At 42.7% G+C, this 20,247-nt stretch overlaps 3 protein-coding genes across 5 annotated transcripts in view; 1 reads left to right on the top strand and 2 right to left on the bottom strand.

The window, feature by feature from the left end:
- Window positions 1-2,807, bottom strand: part of LOC118400031 (forkhead box protein J3-like) — an 87,845-nt gene extending 85,038 nt beyond the window's left edge. Inside the window, exons 1-2 of one of the 2 annotated variants that reach the window (XM_035796366.2) lie at window positions 2,686-2,807; window positions 1,821-2,066 (exon numbers count right to left, since the gene is read on the bottom strand). The gene's annotated coding sequence lies outside the window, so the exon portion shown is untranslated. Of the gene's footprint in view, window positions 1-1,820; window positions 2,187-2,685 lie in introns of those variants that run through there. The other variant, XM_035796365.2, reaches the window with a different exon arrangement.
- Window positions 2,808-6,202: 3,395 nt separating this feature from the next.
- ppcs (phosphopantothenoylcysteine synthetase) lies at window positions 6,203-11,534 on the top strand. Of its 2 annotated transcripts, none has more exons than XM_035796367.2 (4): window positions 6,203-6,372; window positions 7,464-7,997; window positions 8,100-8,203; window positions 8,301-11,534. In XM_035796367.2, the coding sequence occupies exons 1-4, from the start codon at window positions 6,270-6,272 to the stop codon at window positions 8,622-8,624; spliced, it is 1,065 nt and encodes a 354-aa protein (XP_035652260.1). In that variant the 5' UTR covers window positions 6,203-6,269; the 3' UTR covers window positions 8,625-11,534. The 2 variants fall into 2 exon arrangements, with proteins under 2 accessions (XP_035652260.1, XP_035652262.1); XM_035796369.2 differs by lacking the exon at window positions 6,203-6,372 and adding an exon at window positions 6,394-6,574.
- utp3 (UTP3 small subunit processome component) lies at window positions 10,632-18,447 on the bottom strand. Its single transcript, XM_035796370.2, has 15 exons — window positions 18,212-18,447; window positions 17,804-17,891; window positions 17,541-17,597; window positions 17,384-17,440; window positions 17,174-17,273; window positions 16,981-17,049; window positions 16,707-16,828; window positions 14,908-15,048; window positions 14,636-14,748; window positions 14,455-14,551; window positions 14,188-14,319; window positions 13,728-13,867; window positions 11,587-11,647; window positions 11,195-11,302; window positions 10,632-10,931 (listed from the first exon to the last, which is right to left on the bottom strand). Exons 1-15 carry the CDS (start codon window positions 18,226-18,228, stop codon window positions 10,842-10,844), a joined length of 1,392 nt encoding a protein of 463 aa, XP_035652263.1. The 5' UTR covers window positions 18,229-18,447; the 3' UTR covers window positions 10,632-10,841.
- Between the last annotated feature and the right edge of the window lie 1,800 nt (window positions 18,448-20,247).

Genomic DNA, 20,247 nt, shown 5'->3' on the forward strand with positions numbered 1-20,247 from the left:
TACCTCTTACATGTGTGCAGAACTTGGTTTTTGGTCACATTGTATGACGAGCTGTCATCTACTACGTGGCTGCAGCCGTGATGCATTGAAACAACTCGTTTCTGCCAGGGTTTGGAACCGGTTCAGGGAAAATAAGTACATTTTCAGAGCAACGGAAACAGGACCAGGAACGAAAGTGACTTCTAGTGTTCCAGAACAGAATCGTTATTTTCAAATATTGTTAACTGGTTAATGACGTTATTTTTAGTTTAATATTTTTTCAAAAATATTGTCTATTAGTTATCTAATTCGGTGAAGTTATAGTGCTAGTAATAGCCCAAATACATTCCAATTCCGTCATGATGTTCAGAGCTTCAAGCCAATCCCCCTATATGTCTGACCCTCCCCTGTGACATCTAGCTCCTGCAATTATCTGACCAATCAAAACATGTAAACAACTATCTTACGCGTTGCTGCTCTATTGGCGCTAATTGGAGTAAATTAATGAGCTAAAAGTAAAAAACGATGTTGATTTCACAACAACAAAAATATATATTTACGAAAACTAACTATATGAACCGTAACTTTTCGGGTGGTTCGAACTGGTTCAGAACTTTATTTTTTACCTCAACAGAAATAAAAATTTAAAAAATAAATACAAAATAATGCTCACAACAGAACTATTGTAAAATAATTTCGGTTCCAACACCTGGCTCCTGCAAAGATGCTGGGAAATGCCATATGCGCAGAAGCTACGATGGCGAGGAACATCCTCACGCAATACAACAACAAAAATATTATCCGAGTTTTCGCTGGTTTTTGTATATCGACTTGTAACTGGAAATGAAAAAATATATACTTTTTTTTTCACGGAATCGAGAACGAAGAAAATATCGCAAAGAACAGATAAATTGATCAAATCTATGGCGGTGGTTTGTATGGTCCTTTCATGTAACGCCCAGTATGGACACCAACAATATGTGGTTATGTCACATTATCAGGCGTACAATCTGTAGCTAACAAATCAGGAGTTGGTGTTACATCCCTGGTTCTGGAGTCATCGGTTGTGCAAGTCAGAACTACTATAACCTGAATCAACTGATCAACAAAGCCTTGCTCTCAAGTGCTTTTTTCCCCCCTTAAATTCTTCACTTCAGGTAGCCAAACTAGCCAGTGACATTTTGACAATGCATACATTTTTGATGAGCTAGTTAAAGTACAGACGCTTAAGACCATTGATTATCATCCATATCTCGGGAAATCCCACAAAGTCAGACAACATTAAATTGACAGACGTAACGCATTCCAACAGCTGATGAAGGACCAAACGTACCAGCCAGTCAAGCTGGCTAGCTCGAGTTAGCTAAATACAGTGTGCGCACAGTGTGACCCATTCCCAAGTTAGCTAACGATAGCAACTTAGCTTGGATAAATGTTGCTAAAATGGCTAACCTTTTAGCAACACACCTTGTCAAAGAATGGTCGGGCTTCTTTTCAATATCGCTAGTTAGCTAAAGATATGGAAAAACGAATGCTACCGTGGCGTTAGCTGTCAAAGTTGTTCAGTTGTCAATGGTGCTAACTGTCAAGTTCGAGAGTTATAGCTAGCTACCTACGCATTGTGATCAAGCATGCTAGTTATCATGTTAGGAAACGAGCTACCTGGATCGTTACGAATGATGTCCCTATACACCCCGTCCCAGCAAAAAAATAAAACTATCAAGGCCTGATTGCTGAACTCAATCCCCAGAACTTCAGTACAGCTCACTTCCCCCATGAAAGTCGTCCATTTCATGGGCCTCAGTTCAACTACCATTCCCATGTTCTTACAGCTCACTTACCCTGGGTATGTCAGGTCGTTACCTTGGTCCAGGGCAGTATTGAAGTATCTGCCCCCTCCCCTTTCACCTCTTCTTCAACAAGAAAGTCCCTCAGGTGCCTATGCTCTTGGAGTTTGTCCTAGGTAAGACCCGTTGAACTCTCGCCAGTGTCGTCCCTCTTCGGCTTCTCTGCCTTTTCCCGTTCGCCTTTCTCTCGAGTCCAGTCTCGACAGCCAACATCCGGGACTCTGTCGTTTTCTACACAGGCTACAACAAAAAAAAATACCCGGAACTACTTTCAATACAATTCAGAGAACGACGCAAATTACAAACTGCACTGGCTACATTACTGCACTCGGCGATGTACACAGCCACAAAAACTAGTCCTCTACTTCACTGTCCCCCCTCTCTCTCTGCCTCTGCTAGAACTACGTTCACAATAATAATAACAACACATATTTCCTCAATCATTATAATTACAACAACATACGTGATTTAAAAAACGTTGTTTCTTAGCTATTAATACTCGTACTACAGTACCACTCGAGGTTATATTTATCAGCAAGACATTATTAATTGACCTATTTTCTTGACTTTCTTTAGATCTATTACACTGTTAGACGCATCCTGTCAGCTACATGGAGCATTATCTGAATAATGTTCATGAAACATGAGAACGACACAAATTACAAACTGCACTTGGAGATGTACACAGCCACAAAAACTAGTCCCCTACTTCACTGTCCTCTCTCTTCTTCAACTACTTTAATAAAAACAACAATAGTAATAACTGTAGTAAGAATAACAATAAGAATAACAGCACATATTTACTCAATCATTGTAATAACAACTAAATACAAAAAAAGTTGTTTCTATGTGTTCTTACGCCTCGATCACTCCAGCAGTGCTTTGTATTTTGGTACACCAGAAGAAGTATATTCATTTCCAGTGGAACTCTGCATTAGCCATACTGCATTGCGTTGTAGAGGCTGTTGCAGTGCGTTCTTTGTGGAGCATACGTTGAATATATCGAAGGTATGCATCGAATTGTATGCATAGATCGATGGCTTGGCGGAAATGGTGGCATGTGAAAGCTGAAATTTTGTTGCACACATATCCAGATGATGTTGCGTACCATTTTGCGTAAAAATACTGTAGGTGTGTTCGAGGTGTTAGCTCTTCATAATCTTATTACAGGAGTTACTACAGTACTACTAGAGGTCATATTTACTTGCAAGAAATTAATTATTTTGCTATTTTATTGACTTTAGATATTTTGCACTGTTTTTAGAAGCATCCTGTCAGCTAGGATTTTAATAATGTTCATCTTCATGAGACATGCATTGACATTTCGGTCAATTCATCATACCTTGCTGGACTCAAAAACGTCTAATCTGAGCTAGTCTAGTTCAGTATCATTTCAGTTTCCTCATCCAGTTTTTAGTGATGCAACAGCACCTCCAGTGGATTAACATTGAAAATGCTTCACTTGCGCCGCAAACAGGTTGCGATTCATATTTCTTCCTGTCCAAATACACATGACCAAAAGTATGTGGACAGCTGCTCGCCGAATATCTCATTCCAAAATCATTAATTTAATATAATAGAATATAACTTTATTGTCCATCTAGGATGGACATTTTTCTTTGGCATCACCTTAATTAAAGTAATCACGTACATTCTCACATACACATTTAAACCAGTCAGTCCATCATGTTGCATACACTAACAACATAGAGGACATTAATACATTCACTCCCAACCGACCACTGCCCCAACTGCACTAGATAGATAAGTACATATACCGATACAATGTACTTTGCATTTAGTAGTCCAACAAGCACAAGGAACGAGTGACTGTTTGAACACGTTTTTCTTGGCCATGTGTAACGGATGTGAAACGGCTAGTTTAGCGGTGCGCGCTAAATAGCGTTTCAATCGGTGACGTCACTTGCTCTGAGACCTTGAAGTAGTAGTTCCCCTTGCTCTGCAAGGGCTGCGGCTTTTGTGGAGCGATGGGTAACGATGCTTCGTGGGTGACTGTTGTTGATGTGTGCAGAGGGTATGGGCGAGGGGACGGTCTAAAGTTATACTGTTTACACATGGGCATTCTGAAGCACCAGCCAGAGGGAAGCCTCAAACTGAGGGTGGGAGTGGTTGCCTTGTGGAACAGAATTCTCAAATGTGCATGTGGTCGACCAATTACTTTGCTGGCTGTGTTTCCTATTCTGGTCAGTTTCCTTTTGCTCCTCACACTCAGATTACCATAACAGGACTGTCATATTGAACGTGGGGATGCTCTCCACCAAGCTGCAGTACACCCTCTCCAAAGCATCCTGGCTGACCTCAAACCCCTTTCATTTCCTGATTAACAGGCGTTGGCTTGCGTAATTTTTTTTTTACAACTGCAGTCTGCATTCTCTGTAAAACTTAGCTTGTTATCAATTTGTGTGCCTCTGTATTTAAAACCCTCAACCACCTCCAATGGTTGGTCGTTCAGAGAGAGTGGTTGGGACATTGGCAAGTTGTTGCCCTTGATGATCAGCTCCTTTGTCTTTTCCACATTGATGTGGAGGCCACTTGACCGACACCATTCTTGAAGGTTGTTGGTCTGTTTAAAATAGCTGTCCCCATCTGATGTAGCATCTTTTTAAAAAAGAGTCCTACCAGAGCCATGTCATCCGCGTACTTTAAAAGGCTCACATTGTCTTCATCTCGTTAGTGTAGATAAAGAACTACAACAGTGAAAGGACATACCCCTGTGTTCAGGGTCAGTACATCAGAGAGGGCCCCATTCATGAGGACTCTCTGTGGGCGGTCAGTTAAAAAGTCCTTGATCCAACCTGCGAGTCCTCCGTTGACATTCAGGTACAGTAGTCGTTTCAGCAGTATGTGTATTTGCATTGTATTGAAAGCTGGACTAAAATCAATAAATAAAATGTGATGATATGATTTAGCATGTTGAAGCCACCATGTTCACCAAGGTCAGGGTAAGCAGCCTCAGTCCCCCTTTGTGCACGGGGGCATTGTCGTGCTGAAACAGGATAGGGCCTTCCCCAAACTTTTGCCGCAAAGTTGGAAGCACAGAATCATCGAGAATGTAATTGTATGCTGTAGCATTAAGATTTCCCTTCACTAGAGTTAAGGGGCCTAGCCCGAACCACGAAAAAGAGCCCCAGACCATTATCCTGGCATCCACCAAACCAGTTCATCATACCCACCCACCAAAATACTAACCTTCCCTGTTATTGTAATGGTAAGAGGTCAGCATGTCTTGGGGGTATGATAACTGTGCGTCTGTAGCTTTCTCACTCATCATTATTCACGATTCATTCAGGACTATCCGTAATCACCGAAGCGTCCATATTAATATAGAAGTGTTTAGAAACATATCCTATTCTTATTTACAATAAAAGTGACTCAAAAATGATAATACATTTTTTTTAAACATTCATTTCTATTGGGCACAAAATCGTCTGAAACACATCCAAAACAAATAGCAATTGCATCCAACAAGTTTGTAGCGTCACAAGCTGTAATTGCTGTACTTTCTGAACAGTTCCCCCGATATGGATGAAAATAGCCTCAAATTAAAGCTTAAAGTCTGCATTTTAACCTCTTGGTTATTGTATCATTTCAAATCCAAAGTGCTGGAGCACAGACAAATCAACAAAACACTTGTCACTGTCCCTTTTGGAGCTCACTGAAAGCGGATTATAGCCTCTTTTTCTTCTTCAATGGGGTTTAACGGCGTTTGGCATCCAATACTAATAGTGCATTACCGCCACCAGCTGGGCGGGGTATTGAATGAGAAAATACAAATCCATTGCGTGAAAGACTGCAAAACAACGCCAAGCAAAATACAGAAATTGACACTTCGACAAACAATATCCATCCCACTTATTCAATCACAACCCATTCATCTCTGTGCTATTATTTTCACCCGACTCACTATAGCAGTTTCAAACAAAACCTCAGTTTCCACTATCTTCTCCTATATGTTGCTTTCAGGACTGCAGCATCTGCCAAGAGATGTGGACTTGTAGGTAGTGCACTTGTCCTGTCGCTGATCTTTAGCTGATCTTTAGCTCAGGTGTTCCCCCTGAATCACTTCATTGCTGGCAGCGGAGTGGTAAATCCTGCAGTCTCCGACTTTTGTTTGAAGTTTGCCTTATTTGTATAGCCTTTCTAAGGAAGCTTACTACAGCCCCTGCCAGGTCTGGACCTTCATGGGACAGGAGGTTGTTTGCCTGTGACTAAAAGTATCTAGGAAAAGGGCCACCGAATCACTACGTGGGTTGTTATTATATCGGGAAAAAAAATGTTTAAGTGTGATAAATAACTGAAACACAATGTTTAGGCTAGCCCCTACATTCCCTTTGTTGTTGGAATCATTTGTAATGCAGTCACCTGCCAATTCAACCTCCACGACGTTAGGCGGCGACATAATTCCGAGTTCTTTACATTCCAATGAATGTAGCTAATCGAAGAAGACATCACGCCAGACAGCATCCGGAAGTCGCCCGGTACCTCTCAATCATCAGCTACGTTTTCCCCTCGGTGCCTTTTAAAAGTAAGGAATGTTTTTATTCATGAATAAGATTCATATGAATATTAAGCTAATTCACTGATAACTGCAACATTAGCCGAATGATCTTAGGTGCGTGTTCCATGCCAATGAACTTCCTTGTAATAGCAGCTAGTGTGAACCGCATTTTCTAAGGCATAACGTTAACTGCTGTAAAGTGCAGTAAAGTTGTAGCTAGTAGACAAAGGTGAGTCTAACATACTTACGTATCATAGAGGCAAACCAGATACTCTTTCAAATAATCAACCAGTGACTACTGTTCGTCCCCTCAAAAGTTTGTCAAGGTCACAAGTATCCTTATTCCTACCAAAAACGTACATTATTTAAGAGATTGATGGCTTGGCTCCTCTCCACGACTTTAACGGTGCACGGCCATTTCTTGATTGTTAAAATTCGAATAGTTCCCCTAATTTCAGTTTGTGACAACAACAAAAAAACAGGTATAGTGTTGAGAATCATTGTTCTATCTAAACCGCTGTGAAATATCTTGCCCATAACCAAAAATATTGCATTTTCAGCAGTGTAAAGCTGGTATACAAAACCAAAAGACGCAAAAACGAAACAGAATGTGAAGCATAGAAATAACACAAAACAGTTCAACCGCTTCTTAGACTTGCTTTCGATGAGTAATATAGATCTACAACTCACATTCTGTATGTAAATCTGGTTTGGTCACCCAAAAAGTTACATATTGCAGCTTTAAACCACATTTAATACTGGGTGGTTTGATCCCTGAATGCTGAGTGGCTGACAGCCGTGGTATATCAGACTGTATACCACAGGTATGACAACATTTATTTTTACAGCTATAATTACATTGTTAAGTAGTTTATAATAGCAATAAGGCACCGTGGAGGTTTGTGGTATACGGCCAAAATACCATGGCTAGGGGCTGTATCCAGGCACTCCATGTTGTGCATAAGAACATCCCTTAGCCGTGGTATATTGGCCATATACCCCCCCCCATGCCTTATTGCTTAATTACATACTCTGCAATGCATGTTAGGTTTCACATTCCTTTTCAATGTAATATTTGTCTTGTAAACTGATGTTCCCCCCTCTCCTCGGCCAACCAGGCATGGCAGACCCCAGGACCCTCACTGCAGAAGGGAAGCTGTCTGAAGAGTTTGCTGTTCCCTCCCATGTAGAGGAGGTCAAAGGGCAGATGGCAGCTTTTGCTGTGCAGCACAGGGCTGCAGGGCACAGGGTAGTGCTTATCACCTCAGGAGGTACCAAAGTCCCCCTGGAGTCCCGCACCGTCCGCTTCCTGGATAACTTCAGCAGTGGCCGGCGCGGAGCCTCCTCGGCAGAGTACTTCCTTGAGTCAGGCTATGCTGTGATCTTCCTGCACAGACACCGTTCCTTATATCCTTTCACACGCCTCTACTCTGGGATTAATCTGCTGGACAGCCTACAGCTGGAGAGTGGAAAGGGGGGTTCGGTCTCTGACCAAGTCGTGGTCAACCAGCAGGCACTTCCCAACATTGCCAAAATCCTGATGCGTTACCAGGCGGTGAAAAAGGCAGGGCTTCTTCTGCCTGTGGAGTTCAGCACCCTGTCCGAGTACCTGCACCTCCTCAAAGCAGCAGCACAGGCACTCAGCCCCATAGGTAGGTACTGACACTCAACTAGTGGTAGCAGGGCTTGTTAAGATGTACAGTACCTCCATGTGCAGGGATAACTAACATGCGCTCTATGTTCATTCCACTCAGGGTCCAACGCTATGTTTTATTTGGCTGCAGCAGTGTCGGATTTCTACATCCCAGCGTCTGACATGCCAGAGCACAAGATCCAGTCTTCCAATGGACCACTTCAGGTGAGTAAAGAAAGCCATCAAATACAACGGCACATGCTCTTTATTAGAGATCCACTGTTAAGTCAAGATTCTTTCCTGTCATGTTCCTGTCATGTAGATCAGTATGAAGATGGTCCCCAAGATGTTGTCGCCGCTGGTGAAGGACTGGGCCCCTCAAGCATTTGTGATTTCCTTCAAGCTGGAAACAGACCCATCCATCCTGCTGGACAGAGCTCGGCGGGCTCTGGCCACCTATCGGCACCAGGCTGTGGTAGCCAATGTACTGGACACCAGACGAGGTTATGTAGTGGTGGTGACCCCTGACACTCAGGCTGAGCTGGTACTCACAGATGAGGAAGCAAGCAGAGATGTAGAGATTGAGGACAGGATTGTCAGTAATCTGACTGCAGCTCACAGCCAATTCATAACCCAACAAGGCTGAGACCCCAATTAACCATGCTAGGGCTTTCCCCAACTAAATAAACATTTTGTTGACAGAAAGTTCTGTTATTTTGACCAGTTCATCGTTTGAAATTTGTAAGTGTATTTTTCCATATATAGACATACCTTGTTTTAATCAATTCAACTATAGGCATTGATCTGACGCTTTAAACTTAGTTTGATATAAGACGTGCCTCAAGAGGGCACCAGAGATCTAGATAACCAGAAGGAAACAAAATAGCCTACATAAAAACATTGCAGCCTGCAGGTAGAAAATAACCTGATAAAATGAAATATTCTATAAATCACTGGCTACACATGGCCTGTCTGCAACTATTTTGAAACATTGTATCTATTAAGTTGGGTCTAGCCCAAAGCTTGCACTAGCAAAGTTGCAAAATTGTATAAAATATTGTGGGCCTACAGACACAGCTTTAGGCTATTTGCACTAGGATAAGAAGCAGTGCTTGACTTGGGCAGGAGCTCACCGGAGCAGAGTACAGGCACCTCATTTTTTTCTACTGCTTGAGCTTCTGTTCCTCTTATATATTAGCTTAAGAATTGTGGCGCTCCTGCACCTCAATATAAACAGTACCAGAACCTACACTACCGTTCAAAAGTTGTCACTTAGAAACGTCCTTGTTTTTTATAGAAAAGCACCTTTTTTGTCCATTAAAATAATATATTGATCAGAAATACATTGCAAATGACTTATAGCTGGAAAGGGCAGATTTCTTTAAATGGGTGTAGAGACCCATTATCAGCAACCACCTGTGTTCCAATGGCACGTTGTGTTAGCTAATCCAAGTTTATCATTTTAAAAGGCTAATTGATCATTAGAAAACCCTTTGCAATCATGTTAGCACAGCTTAACTGTTGTCCTGATGAAAGCAATAAAACTGGCCTTTAGACTAGTTGAGTACCTGGAGCATCAGCATTTGTGGGTTCGATTACAGGCTCAAAATGGCCAGAAAAAGAACTTTCTTCTGAAACTCGTCAGTCTATTTTTGTTCTGAGAAATGAAGGCTATTCCATGCAAGAAACTGCCAAGAAACTGAAGAGCTCATACAGCACTGTACTACTCCCTTCACAGAAAAGCGCAATCTGGCTCTAACCAGAATAGAAAGAGTGGGAGGCCATGGTGCACAACTGAGCAAGAGGACAAGTACATTAATCTCTAATTTGAGAAACAGACACCTCACAAGTCCCTAACTAGCAACTTCATTAAATAGTACCCGCAAAACACCAGCCACAACGTTAGTGTAGCCAGAAACTGCTATTTTTTAAATAACATTATGGAATATCTACATCAACAGTGAAGAGGCTGGGATGCTAGCCGTTTAGGCAGGGTGGCAAAGAAAAAGCCATATCTCAGACTGGGCAATAAAAAAAATGAAAGATTAAGATGGGCAAAATAACAGACACTGGAAAAAGAGGAACTCTGCCTAGAAGGCCAGCATCCTGGAGTAGCCTCTTCACTGTTGATATTCCATTAAATGATTTTTTTAAATGCAGTTCCCAGCTACAATAGTCATTTACAACATTAACAATGTCTACACTGTATTTCTGATCAATTTGATGTCATTTTAATGGGGGGAAAAGGGCTTTTCTTTCAAAACAAGGACATTGCTAAGTGACCCCAAACTTTTGAACGTTAGTGTGTGTGTGTGTGTATATATATATATATACACACACACTAATGTACAGTGCAAGTCCCCGGGCTTGGGACAATCTCGTGTACTAAACTCAGTTTTAAATCTGGCTGTAATTCATTCTTGTCGAGTTTGGATCATTTTATCTGGCTTGGCTTTCACCCACCTAGACCAAACATTCATGTGCATGGGTAAGCAGGTTTCAGTACTCACCCTCTGCCTAAAAAAATAAAAAAAACATTACATAACGACAGCAAACGGATCCTTGAGCATCTTAACTTTGTTTCATACCATCTTGTCAGGATGCAGATTACAACATGTGGGTTGTGGAACGGTAATGCCAAACGAAGTTTGACTTGATTAAGAACAACTTTATTGCAGTTTCATTACAACAAAGTAGATTACTCTGACAATGTCAGACAGAATTACATCGGTAAAGTGACAGACTTGGGACATTAAACCCCAACTGTATGTTGGTATTACATTGTGCTGGAGAAATCACACAAATCCCCTCCAGTCCACAGGGAACTGTTGACATTCTTCCTTAAATGAAACAGTTGGGTTGGTTACTTGAGTTTGACACTCTTTTTAACTCCAGCACGAATACCAGACAGCTCTCCACTGTATCTTGTCTCCTCACGACGGACTTCACGAACCTGGAATACATTAAATACTTTCATGTAGATTTGTTTGGAGAACTAGGAATTGCAACAGTCTTTTTGTAATTTGGCCCATAATTGACAAGTTAAACGATACAAGTTGTCAATTTTGCTTTCAAATACTGTATATAATATCAGTACACAGCAGTGGTTCTGAAAGATCTGCCTGAAGGTGTCAGTAATTCCTGCAAAGCACTTAGTCAATCATTCATAGGATTTGTGTACACTGCAACTTCCACGTTTAAATGTAGTCTACAAACCTGTCCCTTTCTGCGGATCTTGGCTCGTCTGAACTTCTCTCTGTGTTTGACCCTGGGATTGCGGTCAATCTTCTTCCTCTTTGGTGTAAGCCCTTTGTTCTTGGCCATCTTCAGAAAGGATAGATCAACATGTGCTAATTAGACTAATGGTTTAAACTAGGAAGGGAATATAATACTCTTCCATACAAAGTACAAGATCGATCTGAAGGCCATGTTCATGTATTGGGAGAATAAATGCCTCATACTGTGCTTTGTACAATGAAAATGTGAACAAGAGACATGAACCAGTTCATATTGTACATAAAGGCTAAGATGTACAATAAATCATGGCTGCTGTATACTTGAATGTGTGTGTAACTAATTTCTAATTCTCAGAGGGTGTTACACTGTACCTGGTAGGTAATGCGTCTCTTGGCATCTGGATCCACATAGTCATCTCCTGCCGCCTCCAATCTGCTTCGAGGAAACAGATCTACCATCAAACCCTGCCCATCTCATTCCTACTCTTTGAACTTGATTAGAGAATCACAGTATGTCCTAATACCCATCAAACCCAATATCCGGTCAAACAGGGAAATGGTTAGAATCGTTTTTCCACCATTCATTTTTCCAGTAGGGGATTTTAGAAACAGCCTTACAAAAAAAAGAGTGCCGTTTTGAAACTGCAGTCGACTGGTATTTTGGACAAAGTAATTGCAGAGGACTGCAGTTATACCACACTAACTGCAGTTACACTACAAAACTACTGCAGTAAAAAAATACTTATTTTGGACGCAGTATTTGCAGCATACTGCACTCTGACTGCAATCCTTTTTTGTAAGGGCACTTAAAATAAGGGCTGTATTTCGTGAAGGCTTACCCTGGCGTGACATTTTGATATCAATATATTCGCTTGTATTTACCCCCAACCCATGAAATGCCAATTATCTGCTATAATGTGGCTATCATAAAGAACTACAAATGCCATGATGATCTGGATGAGACTGACGAATCGAGGCAACCCTAAGAATCTCTGGGTTAACTATTTGTAAGCTAAAATGTTGTAATTAATAAATTGGCAACATTTCTTTAAATTGACAATTCTGTGAACGGTCTTGGGCAAGTTTTAAATTGACACGATACCTGTTAGCAGATGTCAGCAGGAGCTTGCAGAGGTTTGCAGTATTGCATGATGTCCGCACTAAACGACCTGTATAAATCCATAGGAAAACAAGAAAATGCTCACCCAGAAGGGGCGCTCCTAATGTGTTCAAATTCTTACTTACTCCAAGCTAAGGGCCCTGGGACTAAACACCTCCCTCTGCAATTGGATCCTGGACTTCCTGACGGCCCCCCCCAGGTCGTAAGGGTAGGCAACAACACATCTGCCACGCTAATCCTCAACACGGGAACTCCTCAGGTGTGCATGCTTAGTCCCCTCCTGTACTCCCTGTTCACCCACGACTGTGTGGCCAAGCACAACTCCAACACCATCATTAAGTTTGCTGACGACACAATGGTGGTAGAACTGATCACCGACAACGCTGAGACAGCCTATATGGAGGCGGTCAGAGACCTGACAGTGTGGTGCCAGGACAACAACCTCTCCCTCAAGGTAAGCAAGACAAAAGAGCTGACCATGGACTACAGGAAAAGGAGGGCCGAACAGGCTGTAGTGGAGCGGGTCGAGAGTAGAGTTCCTTGGTCTCTGCATCCACAAACTATCATGGTCCAAACACACCAAGACAGTTGTGAAGAGGGCACGACAACCACCCCCCCCAGGAGACTGAAAATACTTAGTATGGGTCCCCAGATCCTCAAAAGGTTCTACAGCTGCACCAGAGAATCTCCTGACCGGTTGCATCACCGCCTGGTATGGAAACTGCTCGGCATCTGACTGCAAGGCGCTACAGAGGTTAGGGCGTACGGCCCAATACACCAGCCACCCTGGTCATAGACTGTTCTCTCTGCTACCGCATGGCAATCGTTACCGAAGCGCCAAGTCTAGGTCCAAAAGACTCCTTAACAGCTTCTACCCCCAAGCCATAAGACTGCTGAACAATTAATAAAATGGCCACCCAGACTATTTACGTTGACCACCCCCCTTTGTTTTACACTGCTGCTACTCTCTGTTTATTATCTATCCATAGTCACTTTACAAATTACTAACCTGTACCCCAGCACATTGACTCGGTACCGCCACCCCCTGTATATAGCCTCTTTATTGCCATGTAATTTTCTTGTGTTACTTTTTGATGATTTTTGATGTCTAATGTGATGCTAATTAGCATTTTTGAATCTGAGTTTAAATAGAGTCAAATATATTGATAAAAGTCACCTTGTCCGAAAGAGAGAGATTTACACAGTTATCAAAGTGCTAGGCCAGGGTAAGCCCACAAGAAACACAGCCCTTATTTGAAGTGTTTCTAAAATCCCCTATGGGGAAAATGAATGGTGGGGAAATGATTGGAACCATTTCCCTGTTTGACCACCAGGTTTTATGGGTATTATGACACCACTGTGGTGCTCTATAATATACTCGGGTAACGCTCACCCTTCCTCAGCCTGTGGGTCCTTGCGCTTCCTCTTCAGTTTCAGCCTCTCCTCCACACCTCTGTAGAAACGCAGAGCAGCCTCCTCATCCAAGTCAGAGTATGAGTCTTCAGATGATTCCGCCCCAGCCTCTTCAGATACCTGACAACATAGGGAGCAGTCCAGTTTAAAGGCAGACCCGGCAAAATGACATTGCCACGAGCAGCGCCGCAGATATTGCGTTGTGCGAGATGCAAGACTTCCCTCTCACAGTATAGGTTCGCTTCGCGCTGTTACAGTGTGGTAGCAACGGGACCAACACAGCAGAGAGAGGTTTAGCCTTGTGATTCGACGCTCAAAGTTGTTGCAGAAATTGACCCAATACGTTTACTTTGTGCATCTACGTCATATCGCTGAGTCCACCTTGAAGTATACGCAACATCCACATCACCCAATGGACCAACATCCAACTCATTTCTCACCTTGACCTTTTTGTTGGTGATCTGCACGCTGCCCTCCGACTTTCTAGCGGACTTCTCCTTCTGGTCTGCAGAGAGCAGCTGGCGCAGCTGTGGGGCAAGCCGAGCGTCTACCTCACCCATCTCATTAATCAGCTGCGGGGACAGTCAGAGAACGCAATTATTATAGGACACAATCAGAATCATACCAACTACATGACAAGCACTGTGTTAAGTTCACTACATACAGTATACCTACAATTGGATCAAATCACAAATGCATCCACTCACATTTCTGTAAGTCAACAGTCTTTCAATCACAGGGTGGTTGTGTGCAGGAATACGCTTTGCTTTCAGGACCAGGTAGAAACTGATGTTTGTGCAGTAACTAAGGACAGAAATAACAATAAGCGAGGCCATTCTCATTGGCATTCTTCATGCAATTTATGTCACAAATAACATTCACACTTACTTTAGATAAAGCTGCTGTTTGGTCCTGAGGTAGTTGGCACCCTTTCCTGGTGGGATCCGTCCATCGTTGACCATCTCCAAAAGAGGCTGCAGCTCGTCCTTCAGCTCTGCCAACTGCACACACCACCATTGGCAAACAGCACGGCATTACCACACAATACCACCATTAGTAACTGTAACGCTTGTTACAGGCTCAACAACATTAAGTGTGGATTACACTATGTTTCTTATCCTGTTGCACATGGAGTAGTAGTGATGTTGTGGTTATCACACCTTTGCCTTAAAGTCCTGAATGAGCTCCAGTAGCTCTGGTGACTCTTTCTTCAGCAGCTTCATCTTCTCCTTCTGGGACATCTGCTGCAGGTCCTTCACAATCCTCTCCTTCTCCACCTCCTGCTCCTCTACAGCAAACTCCTACACATACAGACACACAATGAGGACAACAGGAAAATGTATTTATTTACTTCGATAGAGCTCGAGGCTCAAGCATGTACAGGTGAAGTCGGAAGTTTACATACACCTTAGCCAAACACATTTAAACTCAGTTTTTCACAATTTAATCCTCGTAAAATTTGCATGTGTTAGGTCAGTTAGGATCACCACTTTAAGAATGTGAAATGTCAGAATAATAGAAGATAATTATTTATTTCAGCTATTATATCTTTCATCACATTCCCAGTGGGTCAGAAGTTTACATACACTCAATTAGTATTTGGTAGCATTGCCTTTAAATTGTTGAACTTGAGTCAAACATTTTGGGTAGCCTTCCACAAGCTTCCCACAATAAGTTGGGTGAATTTTGTCCAATTCCTCCTGACAGAGCTGGTGTAACTGAGTCAGGTTTGTCGGCCTCCTTGCTCACACATCCTTTTTCAGTTCTGCCCACACATTTTCTATAGGATTGAGGTCAGTGCTTTGTGATGGCCACTCCAATACCTTGGCTTTGTTGTCCTTAAGCCATTTTGCCACAACTTTGGAAGTATGCTTGGGGTCATTGTCCATTTGGAAGACCCATTTGCGACCAGGCTTTAACTTCCTGACTGATGTCTTGAGATGTTGCTTCAATATATCCACATCATTTTCTGTCCTCGTGATGCCATCTATTTTGTGAGTCGCACCAGTCCCTCCTGCAGCAAAGCACCCCCACAACATGATGCTGCCACCCCCGTGATTCACGGTTGGGATGGTGTTCTTCGGCTTGCAAGCCTCCCCCCTTTCCGCCAAACATAACGATGGTCATTATGGCCAAACAGTTCTATTTTTGTTTCATTAGACATTTCTCCAAAAAGTATGATCTTTGTCCCCATGTGCAGTTGTAAACCATAGTCTGGCTTTTTTAATGGCGGTTTTGGAGCAGTGGCTTCTTCCTTGCTGAGCAGCCTTTCAGGTTGTGTCGATATGGGACTTGTTTTACTGTGGATATAGATACTTTTGTACCTGTTTCCTCCAGCATCTTCACAAGGTCCTTTGCTGTTGTTCTGGGATTGATTTGCACTTTTCACACCAAAGTACATTCATCTCTAGTTGACAGAATGCGTCTCCTTCCTGAGCGGTATGACGGCTGCGTGGTCCCATGGTGTTTATCCTTGCTCCCAAGGATGAACCAGACTTGAGGTCAATCATTTTTTATGGGGTCTTGGCTGATTTCTTTTAATTGTCCCATGATGTCAAGCAAAGAGGCACTGAGGTTGATTGTAGGCCGTGAAAAATACATCAACAAATACACCTCCAATTGACTCAAATGATGTCAATTGGCCTATCAGAAGCTCCTAAAGCCATGACACCATTTTCTGGAATTTTCCAAGCTGTTTAAAGGCAGAGCCAACCTAGTATATGGAAACTTCTGACCCACTGGAATTGTGACACAGTGAATAATAAATTAAATCTGTGAACAATTGTTGGAAAAATTAATTGTGTCATGCACAAAGTAGATGTCCTAACCAACTTGCCAAAACTATAGTTTCTTAACAAGAAACGTGTGGAGTGGTTGAAAAACTAGTTTTAATGACTCCAACCTAAGTGTATGTAAACATCCGACTTCAACTGTATAATTTGTTGCTGATAATGTATACCTGAAGGAGGTTAAGATCATAGTCCTCCTCGCTAAGATCGGCAGCCAATCGTCTCTGAATATTCTTAGCTTCTTCCTCTTCCTCTTCATCCTCTGCCTCTGCGTCTTGCTGCGATTTCCCCTCTGCAACAAACAAAAAAGCGAGTCGTTTCAAGGAAACAGCCTACGTCGAACAAACGTAACTACATCAACCAGATATAAACATTCAGGAATCATAAAAGACTACAGGAAACGAGTCTCAATAATATGAATGAATAAAAATGTGAAATACTCACTGGCAGCCACATAGTCAGAGTCATAGAACATCTTCTTCCTGTTTCCCCATGCCATATCATTGGGGAGATCTAGGAGAAAACAACATTTAATATGTTCATTCAGCAAAATACACACGCAGGGACAAAAAACAGGTTAATAGTTGAGTGGGTACAAAAACTGCTATAGTAGGTTGACATTGGGCTGTATAATTACAATCATCCTTCTTCCCCTCCAGATCACTGTCCATATCAGCCTCTTCTTCCTCCTCTTCCTCCTCCTCTGAGTCAGTGAGGTCCAGAGCCATCACTTCCTCCTGCAAACCACACGACACTCATTGGCTCAATGTGACGTTTGTACGGGTAAGTCATTCAAGTTCTGCTCTATTAGATACTGCTCACCTGCAGTTGTTGGCCTTTGACTCACCTCGTCATCACCATCTTCCTGGTCACTGTCCATCTGAACACCACGTGCCATGAGTTTCTATAGTGGCAAACATACGCAACATTAAGACAGAGTAGGGTTAAAAAGATAACCAGGGTTAAGAAGTTGAACTCTTCAAATATACAGATGGGAGACTCACCGAGATTTTGTCATCGTGGAACTCGTCGACCTTGTCCTTTGTATACTGCGAGGATCTCTTAAAAAGATTGTACGTTGAAAGGAGGTTGGACGGAAACTTTCAAAAATCAGTCAACAGCAACAATGACAAACAACTCTTGGTCAAGTAAGGGACAAGCTCCAAAAGCATAGTTGCCCATCAACATTGTGCAGATGTTGATAACATGTGAAGTTAAATCACACTTCTAGTCAAACAGGCTTCTCCATAACATATATAGACTGTACCTTATCTGGGACAGGCATGTCCTTGTATGCTTTAGGGTCATCTTCGTCAAACTGTTCCGTCTTCTTCACCGGAGGGGCGCGTTTGGTTCTGAGTGGAGCAGGGGGTTTAAGTTGTCACATCCAAACCAGGGCCCAGTTTTTCGAAAGTAATCTATTTGGATTTCGCCTCTCGGATATGATTAAATGCATAGATATTGAATGAATAGAACGGACGAAACATGTACTTAAACGGTAACTCCCGTTCTATTCATATGTATTTGATCGTATTCGATAGGCGACATATAGATAACTTTTGAAAAACAGTGCCCTGGACATCATAAAGACTACAATCTTGGCATCGCATATGACAATGTAAAGGTCAAATGTCTAGCATATAACTGTTTATACAAAGAAATCTAGCTAACGTACCTTAGCGCCCGAACCATGTTGAGAAGCTCAGTGGAGTAAAGTTAGCTTGCTAGCTATCTTACTAGTGGGATAACTTTTTCTGTTGCCTAGAAATGTGATCTTCCAAAAAATGCTGTCTCTATTCCGGTGACTCAACAAACGATAAATTGACATATAATCGTTTGCAACTCCTAGCAGCCTCGCATTTTCTGTTTTTTTCCACGTGCTTCCGGGTTGTTTTCTTCCTCTTCTTCGGTGGGGTTTATAAGTGTTTGGCATCCAACGGTATCAAAGATGTTCTAGTGAGACGTTATGGTGCGTTACCGCCACCTACTGTATTGGAGTTTGGGCCAGAGAGACGGAAAGCTCAATTCTTCCAGCCAGCCCCGTTGCTCTTAAAATAATGACAAAATATTTGAAACTATATTTAATGAAGTTCCACTCAATCTACTCTGAACTTATTTCCTGTATCCTCTTCTTATCATACTAGATGTCAGCCTCTCTCTTTCCCTCTGATACTCTCCACACTGCAGCAATACATGCTCCACGGTCTCTGTTTCCTGTCAATAATCACACTTTCCTGTTGGATGCTTTCCTATCACATTTAAGGTCTTATTCAACTGGCTGTGTCCCACCCTTAATCTACTGGCTGTATCCCACCCTTAATCTTGTAAAAATAGCCTCCTCTCTTATGTCCCTTCCTGCCATCCTCCCCTTCCCGACTTTCCTCTGTACTTGAAATAAATGCCTGCCCTTAAAGTATCTAAATTCCGCTGCTCCTGCTATCTCTGCACCATCACTGTCCATATCAGGCTTTTTGCCTCTGCCTTGCTCATTAAAACTACAACATCAACATTCCCACTACTAAGTGCTTGTTTAGCCAGTATATCAGCTGCCTCATTCCCCTCCACCCCCACATGGGCTGGGACCCAAGTAAAACTTGTCTGTATGCCCATCTGTCTAATCCTGCCATGGGTTTGTAGCACCTCATACAGCAGGTCTTGTCTGCTACGTGACCTAAAGGACTGGAGACTCATCAACACTGCACATGAATTAGAGCAAGTAACTACATCCTTCACCCTCTGCAAGACCAACAGAATGGCCATCAGCTCTGCCGTATATACAGCCAGATGATCTGTAATACGTTTCCTGACTGCCACCCCATGTTCCTGCACTACAAATCCTGACCCAGTAGGTCCTGTCCTTGTATCTTTTGAACCATTGTGTAAATAACCACAAAATCCTGATACACAGTTTCCAGACGTCTCTTAAACAAATCAGATGGATCAACACCCTCCCTATATGTCTGTAGACTCTCCAACACTTCTAGATCAACTACTGGAGGTGGGAGGAGCCATGGTGGATTTACAGGAATAGCTACCATTGGACTAAACTCCCTTCCATGCAGTCCCATCTCCCTCGCCTAGATATTACCCACCCAGCTAACGCGCTCTGTCTTCGCTCGTGTTCCCAGCATGCCTGTGAAATCCCTTTCGCAGGATGAGACACCCCATGTCCCTGTAGGTTGATCCAATAATTAATTGCCAGCTGCTGTCTCCTAATCTGCAATGGCATGTCCCCCATCTCCACCTGTAGTGCAGCCACTGGGGAGGTCCGAAACACCCCACTACATATCCTGAGTGCTTGCCCCTGTATGACATCTAGCCTTTCCAATGAGGTCCAGGCTGCTGAACCAGATGCTATACTGCCATAGTCTACGACAGATCGGATCAATGCAACATACATGGTCCTCAATGAGGAACGCCCAGCCCCCCCACTCCTTCCCCGTCAGACAGCGCATCACATTTAGCACCTTCTTACACTTTCCCACCACTCTCTCAATGTGTTCTGCCCAGGTCAGTCTAGTGTCAAAGTATACCTCAAGGAACCTGAGGACTCCACCCTTTTCAAGTTTCTCCCATATAACCTCAAGCATACCTCATCTCCCATCTTCCTCCTGGTAAAGAACACTGTCTGAGTTCTCTACAGAGAAACTGAATCCCCACATTGTGGATATCATGAACATACTCGTAATACTACTGCCATCTGGCGACTGA

The sequence above is a fragment of the Oncorhynchus keta genome, chromosome 21 (genome assembly GCF_023373465.1).
Source record: "Oncorhynchus keta strain PuntledgeMale-10-30-2019 chromosome 21, Oket_V2, whole genome shotgun sequence".
NCBI classification, from domain to species: domain Eukaryota; kingdom Metazoa; phylum Chordata; class Actinopteri; order Salmoniformes; family Salmonidae; genus Oncorhynchus; species Oncorhynchus keta.